Genomic DNA, 20,214 nt, shown 5'->3' with positions numbered 1-20,214 from the left:
CTGGCTGATGCAACAGCTCAGATTTATTCTGCTTCCCATTAAAGTTCCCTAGGCCCATCCTCACTGCTTGCACGCGTTACGCTCTAAGATGTGTATTTCTTTATGCAGTGCAGATGAAGATCTTACGTTTTTTATTTCTCTGAGAGAAGCTGTTAACCGTAAAGGGCTGGATGCAGCCCAGCACAGGTGTAAAAGCTTATGTAAGTCAGCACAGAGTTAAAATAGAAAAGAGCAGCAAGGAGAAAATAAGAGGTGTCTCCTCCGCCTTTAACTTGGATGTTCTTCCCAAGCTGTTCTCTCCTTAAGAAAAGCATTTACTGAGCCTTTTCCTGCCATCTTTATGTTATTTATAAAGGGAACTATATACACACGTTAAGGGTGGATCAAACTTTTGCTTTAAAATAACATCTTGACAAAATATTTAAGTGTATGTGAAGTAAACTGCTTCACTGGTTCAGGACTTGAAGCACACAACAGGCATCGCGCACAAGGATTTCAGGGCTGGAGCTGGGAGGCTTTTGGCCCCATGGTGGCTTTGAAGGCAGCTAAGGATAATATTATTGTAAGTGTGTGCAAACAGTTTACTAAAATACTGCTGCAAAGCTAGCAGAGCTGCAGAGCTCGGGAGCCAGGGCAGGCTTTGTGCTGTGCTCACCTGGCAAAGCAGCCTGCCAGAGAGCCCCTGGCTGCCAGCGCGACGTGATGGGGCAGGCGTGGAGGAGGTGGCAAGCAGGCAGGAAAACTTTCTGAAATTAACCCTCCCTTGTTTCCTGACTAAAATTAATAAGTTGTTTTTTAAGAGCAGAATAATGCAAAATATTTTAGTTTTGAACAGCTTGCTTTTTCCAAAATATCCTGCCTTATACTTGCAAACCAGCTCAACGGTATGGATGTTCTGTAATAGCTGAGCTGTGAAGATGTAGTTCTTTGCAGTAGGCCTGGAAACTTGAGTGCCCAGAGCACATCAGACAGAGGCTAAGGATGTGTTTGAGAATGTGCCCAGGTCAGTCTCTATCCTGTGTGCTGCCGATGCACCTGATATGCTTACACGTTGATGTCCCACCCGTGATGTTCAGAGCTGAGCAGATGCATGAAGAGAAGCTTAGATCTTTTTGAAGAGGTCTTGACAGTCATTGCAGCCATTGCAAAAAACCTCTCTGTTTTCAGCAGTAAGGCAGATGGACTAATGCAGTTTTGTCTTTGGTTTGTAGATGGTCATTTGGTGTGTTAATGTGGGAGATCTTCACGTTAGGAGGATCGCCCTACCCAGGAATCCCAGTGGAGGAACTTTTTAAGCTGCTGAAAGAAGGGCACCGAATGGATAAACCTGCCAACTGCACCAATGAACTGTAAGGACCCTTATTTGCTGTACAAGGACCGAGGGGTGCAAACTGTCCTGCAATCACACATTTCACACCCCTAGCATTTTCAGAATTGTTGCCTCTGAAATTGTGGATATATGAGCATATACATGTAGATATATGTGCATGTGTATAAATACATAAAGAAACGGCGTGGAAGGGTCTCCAGGCAATCTCTGATAGAGGACACTCGTTTACACACCCTTCTGTATCCCTTTGAGAAGAGAAGAGATCATCTAAACTTCGTCAGTGGTTTTACACCCTTATTTTTGGTTTTAGTTCATAACATATGAAAATTCTGAAATGGCGCGCACACCGCCGATCCTGTGTAAGCTACATCAGGCTGTTTTTTTTACATAACAAAATGCAGTTGGGAACTGCATTAACATTGCATTATTTACCAGTGCTAATGTGAGAGAGCTTTCCCTTTCTCTTATTTCAGTATAGCCCTTGACTGTTTTTACATTTTTTCCCCCCTCATTTTAATTTCTTCACAAAGGCTGCAATCCCTAATGTGACAAAATATTTAAGCACATGTAATTTAATACCATTGAAATGTCACAGAAGACTATGGAATCGGGTCCACAAAGAGGAAATTTAGACACTGAGCCAAGTAGAGAAACAGAAATAGAAATGCACCTTCAAGGGAAGTGACAGCATTGCATGGTTTTGGGAAAGACAGTGGTCCATGTGTAGGGCTGCAGGCTGCTCACTGCCTTACTTGTGATGAAGAACACTGGCTGCATATGAAAAGGCTTATGAGAAGGATGTGTGATTTTAATTAACCCAAGAAAATGTGCATTTCTTACAGCTATATGATGATGAGAGATTGCTGGCATGCTGTGCCTTCACAGAGACCAACTTTTAAACAGTTGGTAGAAGACTTGGATCGGATTCTCACTCTCACAACTAACGAGGTAGGTAAATTGTTTCCCTCCATAAGCTGCTGATCAGGATGAACGGTTCAGGAGACAGATGGAATTTATTCAGTTATGAAATCCTGCTCAAGTTCTCTTCTTGTTCTGTTTGTTGCTGTCCTCCGAGGTTACACGCAGCTAAACTATGCATCCTATGAAATACTCAGTCTCTTGCCATTATGCCTTGGTTTATGTAACAAAACAAACACATCTTTAAAATGTTTTTGTTTATTTCTCTTTGCATCTTTTGATGTTTTTAGTGGAGCAGTATCCAAGGAATACACGTGGCAGATTGAGAGGCAATGTTTATACTTCAACATGAGTTTCATGTGACGGAGAGGAGAGTTGTTCATGGTGTTTTTCATTTATCTGCTCAGTCTGATTCCTGGCCATGATATCTAGGTCAGAAGAGAAGAAATCGTCAATGGTAGATTTCAGATTGTGTGTCTGAGAGTGAATTAGGTTCACTGAGATAGCTCTCAGCGGAGGGAACAAGAACCCACAGGGAGCATGTGAACAGCCATCCAATTATCCAAAGGTCCTGCCTCACACTGCTTCAGGTTGGGATATATGAATGCAGAAAGGTTTCATTTGAATGGCATTCTTACAGAGGTCTGGAATATTATTAGTTTTAGCAATGAACATGCTGATTAGTGTATTCACACAGGAATTGGCTCTCGTACCGCTAAATCACACGCACCTTTGAGGAAGATCACAAGTAATGGAAATGTTGATTCTTTTGGTAGATACTTTTTGAGAGAAAATCCTGGTGTCCCAGAAATGCGTTACAAATTCCTGTGATTTCTGACAAATGATAATGACAGATAATGAGAAGGAGGGGGACAAGGCACTGCAACAAATTCTTTGACCATTTCAGAACAAATTTTTTGTATTTGCTGTGATTATAGCACTTCTTTATGTAGGGGAAAAAAGGGGAAAAGAAGGTTTGGATCACGTGATATGTGTCACCAATATTAATTTCTGATTTTTCAGAATTGTCAGAAAATAACAACAACAAAAATAAAATAAGAGGCTTTAGGAAAGCCTTTATGCTATAGACGTGACAGGAGAACCTGAGTAAGAAGATGCCGTTTTGTATGAACATCATTAGCCTAGTGTAGTAGGCTTATGTTTCTGTTTGAAAAGATTCTTTGGCTTCAGTAGCAGCTATAAATTTATTTGGGTTCTGTTTTAAGGCTTACTCCAAAAAGTGTCACCTTCAGCAGTGGCTTAGGCATGAGGCAGGAGTACATGCTCCTGGCTGAGCCAGCCCTGTAGCTTGTGTACCATTACAGTTTATTTTCCCTTCATCCAATACCAGCTGAATTTTTTTCTGCCTAATTTATACACGATTTCACAAGGGCAGTTGGCGGTGGGCTGGCTGCCACCGCAGAGTGCTTGGTGGCTTGGACTGGATCTGCGTTTGTGAATTCAAGAGGGAGGTTCTGGGCTGCAATTCTAAGCCTGGGAGAGGATATTTCTTCCTCTTGTGTGTTTAACCATCTTGCCTTCCCAATCTTGCACTGCTTGTAGACCTGGAAAGATCTCAAAGGTAACCTGAAAAGGCCTTTAAGGTTATGTAAATTACTTTGGGCTCAAATCATAGGAAAACAGACTGGAAAAACCTCAGGAACATATCCAGTCCATCTGATCAGAGTGCAGCAGGACGCACTATACGTTTGTCATCCCTGACATGTTTGTGTAACCTGTCCTTAAAGATCTCCAGTGCTGTGTTTGTGCATCACCCCGTGACAGTCCCTTGCTCTGTTTCATTAGCTTTACCTTTTGAAGTCTTTTTCCTAATATCTAAGCCTTCAACTTAAGATATTGTTTTTGTCCTGTTTACGCTGGATAAAGAAAGCAAACAACTTCACTTTTCTTTGCAGCACACTTGATGTTCCTGAAACCTTGTCATGTTCTGACTGTGTCTGATGAGAGCTCCAGTGTGTCCCATTGTCTATAGCTTTTGTGGTTTTGATACCACTGATTTTGAGTAATCTGCAGTTTTGCTGAAGGGCAGCTCCTTCATGCCTTGGTGTGACCGTACTGCCTATCCACTCCACAATTGCATCCCACCCCACCACCAAATGACACTGTTGATATAGCATCAGCCTGAAAAACTCTCATCAACTCTGAAACTGGTCACCCAACAGCATCTTCTGAATTTCTGAAAGTGATTATTTTTGCTTAAGAGTCTTGCTCTTCACCCTGCTGAATCTTTCCCTCTTCCCCGTGTTTCCAGAGTAGCACCCACCGTTTCCAAGAGCTGCATAAGCAGAAGTCACCAAGAGTCAGCCTCATGGCTGTGTTTTTGTATCAGCACCAGGAACCATCCTGATGTTGGGGACTTCGTATGCCCCTGAATGGGACTGTGGCCATTTACATGGGATGGAGAGGCTGGAGATGAGATAAGGGTCCCATTGTGAGTTCTGCACTCATGGCTGGATTATATTAAGTCTTTTGATATGACAAGCTGTGTCTGCAAGCCCAAGAGAAAGCTGTTTCTTTAAATGCTGGAATACTTTCTTCTGTCTAGAAAGTGCTCAATCGTTTCTGGTCACATAAGACTGGGCTGCTTATACATAAATGTATGCCAAGATTGGCTTTGTGGATCTCTGAATGTCTAGGCAGCAAGATAGAAGTAATCATCGATCTGAACTGCTTTCCCTTGCTGCTGACTGTTTTTTTGTGAGCATTTTTAAACTTCTATTTTTCCTCCCTTTTAAAATGATGGTCATATTTAGGGAGTAATATGGTGATGATTGAATTTCTGACTTAGGGGAAAAAAAAAAAGTTAACCAAAGAACAAAATTACCCCAAACCTAAGCACAGCAGCATAAAACAGTGACTGAGGTGGAAGACTTGTCTCGTCTGTATGATCATAACTTGCGGTTTAGCAAATGAAGAGATTGCATTTAAATGAATGCAGCTGCCTTTAGAAGTTGAAAGAGAAGGAACATTTCAAGGGGAAAAATAACTTTATTCTCCTGCCAAAACTGTTGTTTCTAGCAAAAGAGCCTTAACCCAAAACTTGGATTCAGCAGATATTATTTCCTTTTTTAATGACTGCTTTGGTGATGGCTACTCTTGGACGCAGGCGTGTGCGCACACACAGAAGAAAATGTAGCAAGAAGAAGGCAGATCTAGAGAATTTAATTTTCTTTTCCTTTTAATTCTTTTTTGCACATATGCCACTGCATGTTTAAACACAAATCTAATATCACAGAATATAAAACAGATATTTAAACTGACCAAAGGAATATAAAGTTGGAAGTATCTTTCCCTCTCCAAATCATTACCATGTGCTAAAGAAAAATGGTTCTATTTAGGATGAAATTTCATTTTTATCATTGTAAGTGAGAAGTCCTCTTTTGATGTGGTTGGCATGTTTATTCCACTGACGCGGCTAATGCGGGTGATGTTGGACTTCACAAAAGTACTGTGTTATTGGTTTGTGTTTTCTTTCTTTGTTCGAGCTCCTTGTTTCATTAGATATTTGAGCAACAGGCAGTTTTGAATGCAACTGCTTTAAGGAAAAGTCTGTCATTTTTAAACTATTCTTTTACCCACTGTGTGATCAAGCCAAATCTGAGCAGTAGTTACATGCTTTTGCCAGTTTTATGCACTGTTTAAAAATGCAATTTATTTTGTTGCAGGAGTATCTGGACCTCAGTGGACCTCTCGAGCAGTATTCACCTAGCTACCCTGACACAAGGAGTTCGTGTTCTTCAGGTGATGACTCTGTTTTTTCTCCCGATCCAATGCCTTACGAACCTTGTCTTCCCAAGTACCAACACATGAACGGAAGTGTTAAAACATGAAAAGGAATCATACAGAGGAATAAAGGAACAAGAACATCAAGCTACCTACCATATACTAAACAAAACCTTTTCTCCAGGACCTTAATGTTTCTGCTTGTACATATGAAATATGGAAGAAAAAAAAAAAAGGAAAAAAGAAAACTTGGAGGAAAGCAGTCAGATCCTACAGAAGAATCTCAAAATTTGCAACTTTTAATAAATATTCCCAACAAAGAAGAATGTTTATGAGCTATATCTAGATCCTCATCCCTCTCAATTTTCTGGCTTATCATAAGCTGCAACAGACTTTGTACAATGGACAAGTTGGACTTGAGGCAAACTCTGTGTCTGCCTTTCTTGTTTATTTTGTAATATTTGGAGAAAATATATGTTGGCACACACTTACAGAGCACAAATGCAGTATATAGGTGCTGGATGTATGTAAATATATTCAAAATATGTATAAATATATATTATATATATTTACAATGAATTATTTTTTGTATTGATTTAAAAATGGATGTCCCAATCCACCTAGCAAATTAGTCTCTTTTTTTAACAGCTATTTGCTAAATGCTGTTCTTACACAGAATTTCTTAATTTTCACCATCCAAAGGTGGAAAATACTTTGCTTTCAGGGAAAATGGTATATCATTAATTTATTAACTAATTGGTAATGTACAAAACAATTAATCGTTTATAGGGTTGTTGTGTTTTTGTAATTTAAATGGCATTTCTATGCAGGCAGCACAGAGAACTAGTAGATATATTGCTCAGACTTTACTAGTTTTCAGATCTTTTTTTTTTTTTAAAAGAAATATTTACAGTATATAACTAATTTGGGGAAATTAAACTTTTGATTTATTTGTGTTTAGAAACTGCAGTGTCAAATGATTATTATCAGAACCAAATCCTTTAACAAGAATGTCTTTTATTCTCAAAACCTGTCACTTTAACAACTTAACTCTTTAGGCAATGACAAAAAAAAAAAAGAATCATTTCACCAAAAAAAAAAAAAAAAAAAAGAAAGAAAAACTTAAAATGGGTTTTTAAAGCAATGAAAGTCATTAATTTGTCTATAACCATAGCAGAACGTACTGCTCTAAAAGGAGCTGAGCTTCTACCCTGAGTTGCACATGCATCAAATTAACTAGATTTCTCTTCTCTGGGTTGGATAATAGGTTCCAGATCTTTTGGCCTGGATCTTTTGCATTTTAGACTATCCCTCTATTGTAACTTAAGTTAAAAAGAGAGAAGTTGTTTATAATGACAATTTGCCATAGAATATCAGCATCTTTTTAAGGGATTAATTCATGCTGACTCCAGTATTTCCTTCTGATCCATTCCATAACAGTAGGTATAGCACTGGCCTCTGCTAAAATATCACTGTTGTTTGTATCTTTGTACGGAAGTCTTGTGTTTTTACTTTCAGAACACTTACACTGATACGGCCATGCAATATGAATGCAAATTACACTGTTTTATGTTTTTTTTTTTTTAAATTGGGTAAAAAGTATTAAAATCTGTTAACTTTTGTACTGACAATAAAATGTTTCTACAAATATTAATGTTAAAATTACAAAATAAATGTCATGCAGCTTATTTTTCCTAATCGTTTGTGTCATACAAAGTGGTTTCCTGAGCACCAAGTGATGGAACACATCCAGAAATGCTTCCTTTTGTCCTTATCGTAGATCTTCCATTGCCAAGCAATTCCTTCTGGAATAATATTTCTGCTTCTGCCTTATAAAATGTCGACTCATGAATAACATGGCTTATTTGAGTAAATATATGTACAATCTCTGGCATTTGTGAGGTGAGGCAGCATTTGCTGGAAAATGCTTTGAAAGGTTGGAAGTGTTCGTGGTGTAGACAAAATATATTCCCTTGTTTATTTAGTCAGCTGTAGCCTTATTAGCAGCAGTGGTAGCTACTGTCCAACAGAAACCTCAGTATTCTTAATGACATGGTGTTTTTAAGGTTCTCTTACAGGGCATGAGGAGATCATAAATCTTGCTGTGCTCATATTGAGATGAATTTTAAAGCAGCTTACTATTTCCATATCTTTTAAAAATAAAAGTATGTAAAGACAAACCTAATGGAAAGGAGCTGTTAAATAATGTAAGTTTGTGTAGTTGAGCTGGTTTAGTTATAGGCTTTTTTTTTTTTTTTTTTTTTTTTTTCCTTGTTCATATTTGTTTTAGCTCTCAAAGTGTTAGATTTTCACCTTGGAGATAGACCACAATTTTGCAAACGTTGGCTGAAGTGTATTACACCATTTGCCTTTTCCAATTTTATAGTGTAATCCCTGGATTAAGCTTTTATTCTTTTCTGTTATCTAAAGATTTTCTTCTCTGTTGCCTGCTGATTAATTTCCTTCTATGAATACACTGGTTGGAGAGTAGGGCACAGAAGCACTCAGTTTCTGCTGGAAAAGCAGAAAATTGAACATGGAGTTGCAAGAGGAAACTAGGCAGCAGAAAATAAACCCCAGCATTTGTGCTTATCCAAAGAAGATACATTCTTTATTACCACGACTACATTTGGCTCTTTCATGAGAAGGAGAGGTTAGGAATTTGAATTGCTGTCTCATCTAAAAATAGTTGCCATTGATGACATAGGAGCAACAATGAAGAATAGTTCTATGTCAGAAAATGAGTTTATATTGATGTGGGTAGTAAGGATTATGTTCTGTGTATAATCACTGCTTCCTGCAGCATCTAATTGTGTCTTGTCTCTCATTTAGGTATTGATTCAAATCAACTCTGTTTTTGTATGAGAATATATAGACGTAGAAGCCAGGTTTATTTTGGCGTAAGTCCATGAATAAGTTCCTGTTGCCTGTTTTGTTTTTGTTTCACTGTTTTACTGTACTACAGCAAGTAGCATGGGCTATATTCAGTAGATAAGACAACTTCTGTCATGCTATCCGTTGATGTGATATCATTCAGTGTCTGTTTTATGTTAAGCTTTTACAAGAGTAAGTTGAAATGTGTGTGTTTCAAAGTTGTCAAAGGACAAGTAGGTTTATCATTTTATTTCTGGAAGTAACATGTGTAAAACTGTAGAAAGCCAGTAATTTCCATTTATCCATGAAAGGGTATTCAGAAAAGAGCACCGCAAGGTTCTGAGATCTGGAGGGCATCTTTCTAGGGAAAGATTCGGTGATCTCACTGTAATTAGTTAATCCAAAAGAAGATTGAGTTGTCTTGATCAAAGTAGATTAACTGCTGTTAGAGTAAAACATATTTTAATAATAAAGAACTCTCCCATAAAAAGCTCCAGATCCAGTGCCTGGAGTGTGGAACAAGGCACCTTCTGGCTAGGTGGATGGCATAACTTTGATGGCAAAAGTAATTAGTGGTAGGAGCAGTGTACCAATGGGTGCCATTGAGCTTGTCCCATGGTCCCGTGTGGTTCCACAGTGAGCAGAATCCAGAAATTGGGTGAGCTGGCTGCAATTTACTTTTTACAGAAAAAAAGCAATTTGCTTTTTACAGAAGGAAAAAAAAAAGCCAGCCAACATGTACTTTTAGAAGGTCATCTGTCCATTCTGTAGTCAGGAGGTTTTCTCTATCTGCATAAATTCATCTAATTATAATAAAAATATTTAATTGATTTTTATTTTTCCCCCAAAGTAAATGTAATAAATTTGCTGTGATGAGACATAAAGCATAAATTACCTCCAACAGTTTGTGCTTGGAGAGGCTGTCAGCCCTTCTGTGCCTGTAAACATGTCTGTATATTTCTGAACGTTCACCAATGTGTGTCCTGAATGTCACGTGCAGCTTAAATGCGGTAGACTCTATAGAGCACGCCTCCCACACAACTCTCCTATTAACCATGTTTTCCGTGAAACTCCTAAAAGGAGAGAAGATTGAGGTGTTTCCTTTACAGGTGTGCCTGGAGATACAACAAGGGTTAAGAAGCACCAGTTGGTTCAGGGAATTTCTGTCTGGTGCTATAAAACAAAAGGTTCATGGTGAGAGCAATGTAACGTTGGGATGAGCTGTCTGGAGAAGTGATGAATTCTGCCTCGATGTAGATTTTCAAGACTTGGCTTGACAGGGCTTTGATAATCTCATCTAAGGCCCCGCTTTCAACACAAGGTTGGCCAAGATGATTTCCAGGGTCTCTTCCAGGTTAGCCTTTTCTCTGATTCTGCAAATCTGCATTATTGGCTATAGGTAACCCAGGTCTGCAGGGGAATTCTTGAAAGCTGGAATGGCTCGTGTTGAATTTGTCAGGGTGATGTTCAGTACATTCAATGTAGTGATGCACTTAATGAAACTGAGATTGTCCTCTACCAAGGCACTTGAATTTTAAGAGTCAGATCCTGGCTTGCCTTTGATTATTACAGCAGGCCAAAGACTTTCTGACTGAATTCCTGTGCAGTGGAAAACTGCACAGTTTTTGTCAAAAACTTTAAAGTATGAGTGTCTTGAGAAAGATAAAGTATTTTGACCTTATCAGAATGGCATGACTCTATCAGAGTTATCTTGTCAGAAGGAAATGATGTCACTTTATGTTGAAATTATTTAATAGGAGATGATAATATATAAAGCCAAAGTAAAAATTTAGTATTTTGATTTTTGTCCAAACAGAATGGTAAGACTAACTCAAAGTGACATGCAAGTCCTGCAAGTAATTTTGCTTTTAAAATGTTTTCTTTCCAGTTCAGGCTGAAGATCGGTTTTGTTGTTGTTGTTGTTGTTCCCCCTTCCCCTCCAAGTACCAGAATTTCTTGAGGAAATTTCTGATGCACCAGGTGTGGCACAATATACCCAGTACCCCTGATGGAAGTGAGGGCAGCAGCCAGTGCCTCAGGAGGGTTTGTGAGGAGCCTGGTACCATCACCATGTGCCCTGGCAGAGCTGTGTTACTGGACAAGCTTTTCCAAAGACACAGAGGCTTTCCAAGGAGGACTAATATTTCCCTGAGGCAGTGGAGCAACTCATCTCTTCTGCTATGGCATCGTGCCTTTGAATTGTCTGAGGCAATAGGGAGAGAATGGAGACACAGAGCAGCAAACAAGAGCCCTGGTGTCACTGCTTTCTGGAGAAATCTATGGCCTGTTATACTGGAACCAAAGCGAATTAAAATTTATGGGGAAAAAAAAATCAATACTGCCAAGGACAGTTTTAAGGACATCTCAGGAAAAGGTAGCCAAGGTGCAGTATTTTGTCTAGACATGTTTCCCTGCCACAGCTGTAATTTTTATTTTTATTTTTTTGGTCTATTCAGCAGCATACATTACTTTCCTTTCCAAAGGTTTGTTGCCACAGAGATGCACAAACTGAAAGCCGAATTTACTATATTACTAAATTCAGAAGGTAGGGGATCTGAGATGGGATTGATGGTCAGGGCTACATCCACGTCTGGAAGGAGAGGGCGTGACACCACTGGAGAAAATGGAGTTGCATCTTCTTACATCATCCCTGACGATCATTCCTAAAGATTTCAAGCGTGATGTGTTAAGCCCTAAGTGCCAGTCGCACTTGGGAACAGTTTATCATGGCAGAGGCTTTGTGCCAGTGCATCTGAGGAAATGCTGGCCATGTGGCCCTGCAGCCTGCGTCTGATGAGGCTTCCCAGAGAGCAAACGGGCACAGCAGCAGGAGGACACCTTTATTCTTCACTCTGAATGGCTGGATCACACCTGGAGTCCTTGAAAGAGAACTGAATTTCTTCGCACAAAATGCATTCGCTGACTTCTTATAAATTTCCTCCACCCAAGCTTTCTGTAGCAGCTTTCTCAATAGCAGCTGCCTCCTGCCACCAAAATTATTACAAGTACTGCTGTTATTTCTGGAGAAGACAGGGCCCACAGTGTGTGATTTCCACGTGCACAAAACTAGTTGGGAGATGAGGGATGGTTTTGGTGCAGGCATCATACCAGTGGTGCAGAAGATACATGCGGAGGCCTTCAACTAGAAGGAGAGTGATAGTCAGCAACAAGCAAGCAAAAAGCTAATACGTTATGAGGTGAGGGAAGAAACCTTGCACAGCTGGTACTGGCTCTTAATTCAAAGTGTTTCCCTGTGAAACTGCTCATTTCCTCCTCACCAGCTCTGGGAAGCCACCAACTTGAGTGCCTCTGTGCTCATCTCCTGTGGAACTGCCAACAGGGTTAAAATAAGCATATAACTTGCCTGTTGTATCCAACTTTTCTGAAGCATTTTCTTTCATGAATCCACGTTCTTCTTTCAAGCTTTAGTAGCTATCTTTATTTTTCAGTAAGATTTTTGAAAAAGTATTTGCATTTCTCAGATCACAGATTTGTGGGAAAAACAAGGGTTTCTGCTAAGAAATTGAATTCGTCTAAGAATTGTAAATTCAAAAAATATGCCTGTCTTCCTAAATTTCTATTTTTCTCATTTAAAATTTCCAAGGCTTTTTTTCCTGATTGATGTTATAGCAAATGGCAGACTTCTTCAGCTGATGTAATCTAAGCCTTTACTCACTGGAGAGGAGATGTACTACTTATTTATCAGCTGTTCAATGAAGTGTGATCCATTAGTTTGTTTTTTAATATTCTGTAGCCTTTTGGGGCTATTTTCCAGTAGAAATGGATTATTTATCTCTAATTATCTGTAAAGACTGGATCTGTATAAGAATTTTTGTGGGTCCAGCCCTATAGATTGCTAAATCATGATGTTAATGTCATTTAAATGTTCGGTAGTCATATAATAGATGTAATCATGACAGGGTTTTGGAAGATTCAATAAAAATGTAACTAACCAGAAGAAATTCCGAAGGAGAAATGTTTTTATTATGCAAGTTAAAAGCAGTTTTTCCCTTAGTATTTGGCAGTGCTTTGTTTGCTCCTCTCATTTGACTTTTTGCATCATTGTTCACAAATACTCTGCGGATCCTCATCTGGCTTAGTAATTGGGAAACAACAGTTACACACAGGGCAGTTCCAACCAGTCTTAAAATCACCCCAGAATTTCGTGCCTCGTCTCCCTTTCAATCCCCACTGTCCTAAAGACAAAGGATGCCACTCGGATCCAGGCTTGAGGAAACCATCGATTCCCGGGCCTCTCTAAAAGCCTGCGATTGGTATTTTTCCACGTATACAACCTGGCTTCGCAGCTTCATGATACCAGAGCTGAACTCCCTTTTACTAGGGCAATAAACAAGAAGAGAAAATCTGCTGTGGTTTTCCTCGTGCTTTGTTTCGCCGGTTGCAGGCAGATGAGAAGTACGGCAGCAGTGCTTAGCTGCTGGCCGCAGCCCTGGGCCTGCTGTCTCTCCTGCGGAGCCTCCTCCTGCCGCCCTCACACCCGCAGGCCCAGCCCTTGCCAGAGCGCACGCCACATCAGTAGTTGGGGAACATACGGCCTCAAAGGCTTGCGTATGTGTTGAGACTTCTTTGTAACTCGACTACAGACAGCCGCTGCTCCGTTCATCAGCCCCCTCTGTTTGACAGTCGGTAGATTTATGGCACCGCGTTTATGAAACCAAAATGCAATTAAGCACAATCAGCCGCTTCGGCTGAAGTTTCCAGATACTGCGAGTGAAATCTTTGACAAACATCATTGGAGCAGGGGCTTCGAGAAGCATGGAGTGAAAACTAAAGATGGAAGTTTTTCCAGATTGTTTCAGTCACTCCGAAAAAAAAAAAATAAAAAAAAAATGGTTCTAACAGTATTATTTAGGCAATACAGGGCCAAGAATCTCTTCGCCATTTCAGAGCTAGGGGTTTGCTTTCCCTCCTGGGGTAAAAGTGGGGGTAAAAGGAACACCAAATGACAAAGTGGGAAGTCACTACGTTTTTATGGTTTCTGCAGGCACAATGTCTGCTTTCACTCTGAGTGGAACAGCAAGCATGAATGGCATGTTCCTTTTGGGGGGGAACATTCCTACCTAATTAATTCATAGCAAAGATATGATCCCAACATGTCAAAGCAGCACGCTGAATTTGTAAACACTTTCTTAAATAGCTTTGGATTTCTTGATTTCCACAGTGTTTCTGTGTACAGCCATACCCCAGCAACAGACTTCCAGAAAAATACCGAAGAGTGAAAGTAACATTAGTATTAGAATTACTACTTTCACTACTTTCACTACTACTACTACTAGTAGTGAATGCAATTATTTTTCCTCAAATTAGCTGCAATAGTCATGTAATGATTTCCAAGCATTTTTAGGTTATATTCTTCCATCCATTATATAACCTTTGAGGAGAAATGCTTGGTATTCCTTCAGGTTAGACGCATTAACAAATGCAGTGTCAATAGCGTTGTTGCTGTTGCTATATCTGTTGCAGTTAGAAGCATGTATAAATTAAAATGTACTCCTCATATAGTACAAAAGGGAAAGATACTGAAATATTAGTGCCTGTGAACCTTATGCTGGCTACATATACTGAGTTGAATTTATATAGGAGATCAAGAATATATCTGTGCACACACTGGGAAAGGGATATCCCAAGAGGTTTTAAACCCAATGGAAATAAACCAGTGCTTTTCTGACAATGAAAGGTCAGGCTCAACTTCCAAAACGAACAAGGAAAGTTAGAAAACAACAATGACAAAACACCTTTGCCTTTTTCTTGATCTGTGTGTTAGGTCACTTAATAAATCTTTTGGTGTTTCTGGCACCTAGTTCTGTGGTTGATAGTCATGAAAGATCAGTAGTTATGCTTGAAAATGTATTATTCATTATAATCCCATCTTTATCTGAACTCTTGTTTTGAATCTGCTATGAAGCAAGTAATCAAGACAACTTCAAAAAGTAATAAGGATCTCACTCAGCAAAATCTCAGTATGTTTGATGCCACTGGAAGTCGGCCTTTTGCCAGTAGCTCCATGCTTAAGCTTTTTATGGTGCTGGAATGACGCAGTAAGGAAGTTGTCTCCATCTCAAAATCCCCATTTTGTGCTATTCTTTGAAAGGCAAAGAAGATTTGAAGGGTGCGATGCTTGGTTCTTACCACACTATTTTGAAAAACATGCATCACATACCAGTAAACTTCTCCTGAAGGTGGAATGGCCATGTGCATGTAGGTGGCTGTGAGCCATCTTAAATACTGAGACCATCAATCTGCAGGAAATTATCACTGTGTATTTATCACCCATGTTCTTGGCCATTTCATGATAATAATTAGTTACAGAGAAGCTTCACATGAAAGGAACGACCTCTTTTAAACATTCAGCCACTCCTACAGAAACACAATGCCCCCAGCTGTGTGGAAGATGCTCCAGAGCTGACAGCCATGCTGTGTCCTAGCTAACGTGGCTCTGGGCATCACAGTCAGGAGTTACAGAAAGGAGCTGCCTTGCTGCAGCAGTTATTGGCTCTCAGATTTAATAGATTTAAGAGTTGGTTTCTCCTGGAATCTTGTGGTAACTGGTATGATATGGTAAGCATGTCTGCTGTCTCTCCACAGAGAGGCTGCTGAGAGGATTTGGAAAAAGGCACTAAAAGTCCAAAACCAAGTCCTTTGGAAGAATGTTGTTTATAATATACACCTTCTCTGTGAACACCTTCTCTGTTCCCTGGTGCAGCACCAGCCACCCACAGCTGCTCTTCCTACGGCAGCAGCAGCAGAGGAAGAAGCAGCTGATGGGGTAGAAGTGCATTCTCTCACATTTGCTCTTTTCCCCCAAAGGGACCCCTGTTCTTGTTGAAGCTCCCTAAGTCACATGTACCTGACCCATGTCAGTGCTGCTGGCTGCAGGAGCACGCAGCTTTCCTCCTGGCCAGACTGGCTGCCACTTGGCCTCCTTAAAAATGAATCTCAATTTTGTTTTAGAACAAATAACCACCTTCCAGTGCCTCTGCAATATGATCTTCTAAAGACAGCTACTGTGTTGACCATATAACCTGGGCTCTGCATGCATGTTTTAAATTTGTCAATTATTAATTTCATAATGTGTCCCTCAGGTCCCTTATTAATGGACAGCTTACAGACGAGGTCTGGGTTACTGTTTATCACAGCCCTCAATACTTTGGCATCCCTTGAGTCAAATTTAGCTCTCAGGCTTCTGCCTGCCAAGTTAAATCCTTTTAGCATTTTTATAATCTCCAAACATACGTTTCTTCATCTTTCAGACTCAGTCTCAGCAATTCAGTAAGCGTTTGCTGTTTGAAATCAGACCATGATGAAATCTCTTAATAGTCACTCTATGAAAATATTTTGTTTAAAAAACACTCAGAACTTAATTGGAATGAAAATACCAGCAGCTGGATTGTAGTTTGAAGCCATAAGTCTGAGAAGCAGCTGGAACAGTGGGAATCAGAGAGACACTTCTAAATCTTCCTCTTCTTACAGGAACATTTCAAGGCTGCTGCATTTTGGCAGTCAGTGAAAAGCACCCACTTGAGGCTAGTTTTCTTTGACCAATATCATATGCTGCTGTTACATCTGTCACTTCGATCTGCAGATAGCCAAAGAGCACAAGAAATTCTCCATCTTTTCCTAAGTTCTACAAGGTCCTCAAGAACATGATGTGTTACCAGAACACCATTACCATTACTGCCATATCTGAATAATTGCTTTATTAGAGAAGTTATTTTCTTCTCAGCTTCTCTAATGAGACTTACTGAAAGATATGGTGTAAAGAAATATTTTGGATGACTTTTTCATTGGATGAGGGCTTATACTTTTATCTGTGTTGTTAGGCTCTTAACTTCATCCTAAAACTGAGATCTAATTAAATTAATATAAACATTCATGGACTTGTTAGACATTTTTTGTTGTGCTTTATTTACATTTGGGCAGAGGAGTTATTCAAATGGTTTGAGATCTTGTATACACACAGTAGTGTCCCTACTGTCAGGTCAATTAGCAAAATATTCCAAGTTTTCAGAGCAGCTCCCTTTCCAATTCTACCAGATAAAATTCCTTCCACCCCACCAGCTAATTGATAAGGATGGAATTAATTGTCTGGAGGCATTGCCTTCTCTGCATGGAGGTAATCTTCACACACAGCATAGAAGCATTTTGTTTGTATCTGAAAAGACTGGCTCTTCAATTTGATCAGCATAGAACATTTTGTTTTAGATAAAGAGGAAAATGAGTTTATAAAAAAATGTAGTTTCAACACTGATGTTGTAAGAGGAACATGCAAAAAACACTCCAAAATTCTTAAATGATTGCTAAGTTATTAGAACAGCCTTTAGATAAATTCTTCTCATGGGATGTTCACTTTCAAATAGTGACTAGCAGGATATCTGGATACCTATGACTTTTTTTAAAAAAAAATACAGATATAATAATATGAACTTGGCACATAGTGCAGCAAAAATGTCAGCAACCTCATGAGCCTAAAAGGAGCCAGTGCACAGCTCCTGGATGAGGCATCCTGCTCTCTGCCAGCAACAATGCAGTAACTCTGCTGAGGACTCTGCAAGTTTAAATAGACATCCAAAGCAATTTAGTCATGACTGCATTTTTATTTATTTTATTTATTATTTTTTTTTGATAACCTGGCATACACACTGAGATCAGGTGGTGTTAACAAGTAAAACAAGTGATGCCAGCTGACTGTAGTTGCAAAACTAAGTGGTTAAGGATATAAAGCAGATTTCCAGCTTGAAGAAGTTGTCCTTATTTTAACTATTACAGAACAATTTAATTATTCTAAGGTAACCATGGCTATGAGAATGAGTTGGAGCTAGCATGTTTTAAAGTAGAAGGGGAAAGGTTATCTCCTTGCTCTGAGTCACTACACCCTATCTGTACTATAAATCATTCTTTGGAGGATAAGGTATGTTCTGTATACACATCTAGCTTATTCTTTATCAGCAGTATTATTTTAGTGTCTTCTGTGTAAATGAGGAGGAGATGGCTTGTGGGAAGGGGGTTTTAGGTATCTTGACTGCCCTATGTCAAGCAACCCCCCACCCACCCATAGCCATGGAGTGGGTTATCTTCTTGTGAACAGGAATGAATCCAGTGCAAGCAGGACATCCTGCAGCCCTAGATTACCTGCCTGGGCCCATCTCCACGCCAATGCAAATGATGCTCATGCCAAAATTGTCCCAAGGAGGAAAAGCTCCATAGCAAATATAGAGAAATAAATTTTAATGGTTGTCAATTAATTCTGGATATTTTTTCCTTTTTTATTTTTATTTTATTTTTTTGGTAAATTTCAAGTCACCTTCCAAATTCAACATTATCCAGGAAGACATCTTCATAATATATATTCATAATATATGTGAATTCCTATGAATATATATTATATATATATAGGAATATATGAATATTCCTATCTTCATAGTATATATGAAGATGTCTTCCTGGACAATGTTGTAGACAGCAGGAGTCTCTCATCAGTTTGGCAATGTGAAATGTAGATATGAACTAGACATGGCAACTGATTGCCAAAATATTCCAGGATTATTTATTTGGATTTTGAATAGAATTCACTTTGGCCTTGCTTCCACCTCTTTGGCACTCACACACTAAGAGAGCTCAATTCTTACCATCTCTGAACATTTAGAAAAACAACCTTTAAAGTCAGTGGCTTCAGCAGAAGCTATGCTTTGCATTTGCCATGCTTGCATTGCGGATGCTTGCCCAGCTCCCTCAAAAGAAGAGAGAAAAATGTGAATGCAGCACTCCTGCCTGATTGCAACAGGTGTTGAAGTGATAATGAGGAAGGGATTAATGTCAATAATTTTCCCTCGTAATAATAACGCAAGATTAATTTTGAAAAAAAAAAAAAAAAAGAAAACTATAGAGAATTATAATTGCTCCTTTCTTTTGCTGAATATGAACAACTCAGAGAGCAGTTGCGTCAATTTTTAAATCAGTAGGTGCTATCAAAGGGGTGGGAGATGTCAGGCACATGACTGGAAAAGAGGGCCTTGACAACAGTTTTGCTGCCACTGGAGAAGGTTACTGTAGATAACCTTTGTGTGCTTGGCCTCAAGCCATGGGGAGGGCTGGTTCCCAAGGTTGCTCCCAAACACCTGGAGGTATTGGTCTGAGAGGGGCAGAAGAACTGGTCGCAGTGTCTGGAAAATATTGGTGGGGAGATGGGGTGGGGAGCAGCTCTGTGTTTACAAGTCAGTGCCAGATGAAACAGCTTTAGGACAGAGCATTGAGCAGCTCTATGAACAGTTGGTGAAAGAAGAGAAAAAGAGAAATGTCAGAATAGAAATCCTGTCCTGTTTTTAATAATGAGAACATCCAGTCAGGTTGTAATCTGCCCATGGCTTCTCTAAATTCAGGTAAATTAAATCTGTCAAATACTTTATTATCTGAAGCATTCATTTGGGCAATCAGTGAATTTGTTCTACTCCTAAATATGCATTCTTTTCAAAGCTAGTTAACTGTCAAATGGCCAAAAGCTGAGATCATAGAATCATAGAATCATAGAATATCCTGAGTTGGAAGGGACCCTTAAGGATCATCAAGTCCAACTCTTGACACCGCACAGGTCTACCCAAAAGTTCAGACCATGTGACTAAGTGCACAGTCCAATCTCTTCTTAAATTCAGCCAGGCTCGGTGCAGTGACCACTTCCCTGGGGAGCCTGTTCCAGTGTGCAACCACCCTCTCTGTGAAGAACCCCCTCCTGACGTCCAGCCTAAATTTCCCCTGCCTCAGCTTAACCCCGTTCCCGCGGGTCCTGTCACTAGTGTTAATGGAGAAAAGGTCTCCTGCCTCTCGACACCCCCTTACGAGGAAGTTGTAGACTGTGATGAGGTCTCCCCTCAGCCTCCTCTTCTCCAGGCTGAACAGGCCCAGTGACCTCAGCCGTTCCTCGTACGTCTTCCCCTCCAGGCCTTTCACCATCTTCGTAGCCCTCCTCTGGACACTCTTCAACAGTTTCATGTCCTTTTTATACTGTGGTGCCCAGAACTGCACACAGTACTCGAGGTGAGGCCGCACCAGCGCAGAGTAGAGCGGGACAATCACCTCCCTTGACCTACTAGCGATGCCGTGCTTGATGCACCCCAGGGCACGGTTGGCCCTCCTGGCTGCCAGGGCACACTGCTGGCTCATATTCAACTTGCTGTCTACCACGACCCCCAGATCCCTCTCTTCCAGGCTGCTCTCCAGCGTCTCATCGCCCAGTCTGTACATGCAGCCAGGGTTTCCCCGTCCCAGGTGCAGGACCCGGCACTTGCTCTTATTGAACTTCATGCGGTTGGTGATCGCCCAGCTCTCCAACCTGT

General features: G+C 40.1%; 1 protein-coding gene across 2 annotated transcripts in view; it reads left to right on the top strand.

Moving 5' to 3' along the window:
• Nucleotides 1-6,099, top strand: part of FGFR2 (fibroblast growth factor receptor 2) — a gene marked incomplete at both ends in the record, with an annotated part of 75,280 nt that extends 69,181 nt beyond the window's left edge. For both annotated transcript variants that reach the window (XM_084290346.1, XM_084290345.1), the window contains 3 exons: nt 1,212-1,349; nt 2,173-2,278; nt 5,935-6,099. In XM_084290346.1, the coding sequence (XP_084146472.1) occupies nt 1,212-1,349; nt 2,173-2,278; nt 5,935-6,099 (409 nt within the window). The remainder of the gene's footprint in view (nt 1-1,211; nt 1,350-2,172; nt 2,279-5,934) is intronic.
• Nucleotides 6,100-20,214: the final 14,115 nt, after the last annotated feature.

This window comes from Netta rufina (assembly GCF_964035555.1).
Source record: "Netta rufina genome assembly, chromosome: 7".
NCBI lineage: Eukaryota > Metazoa > Chordata > Aves > Anseriformes > Anatidae > Netta > Netta rufina.
Note: the sequence above shows the minus strand (reverse complement) of the source record. Positions and strands in the feature narration are given on the sequence as shown.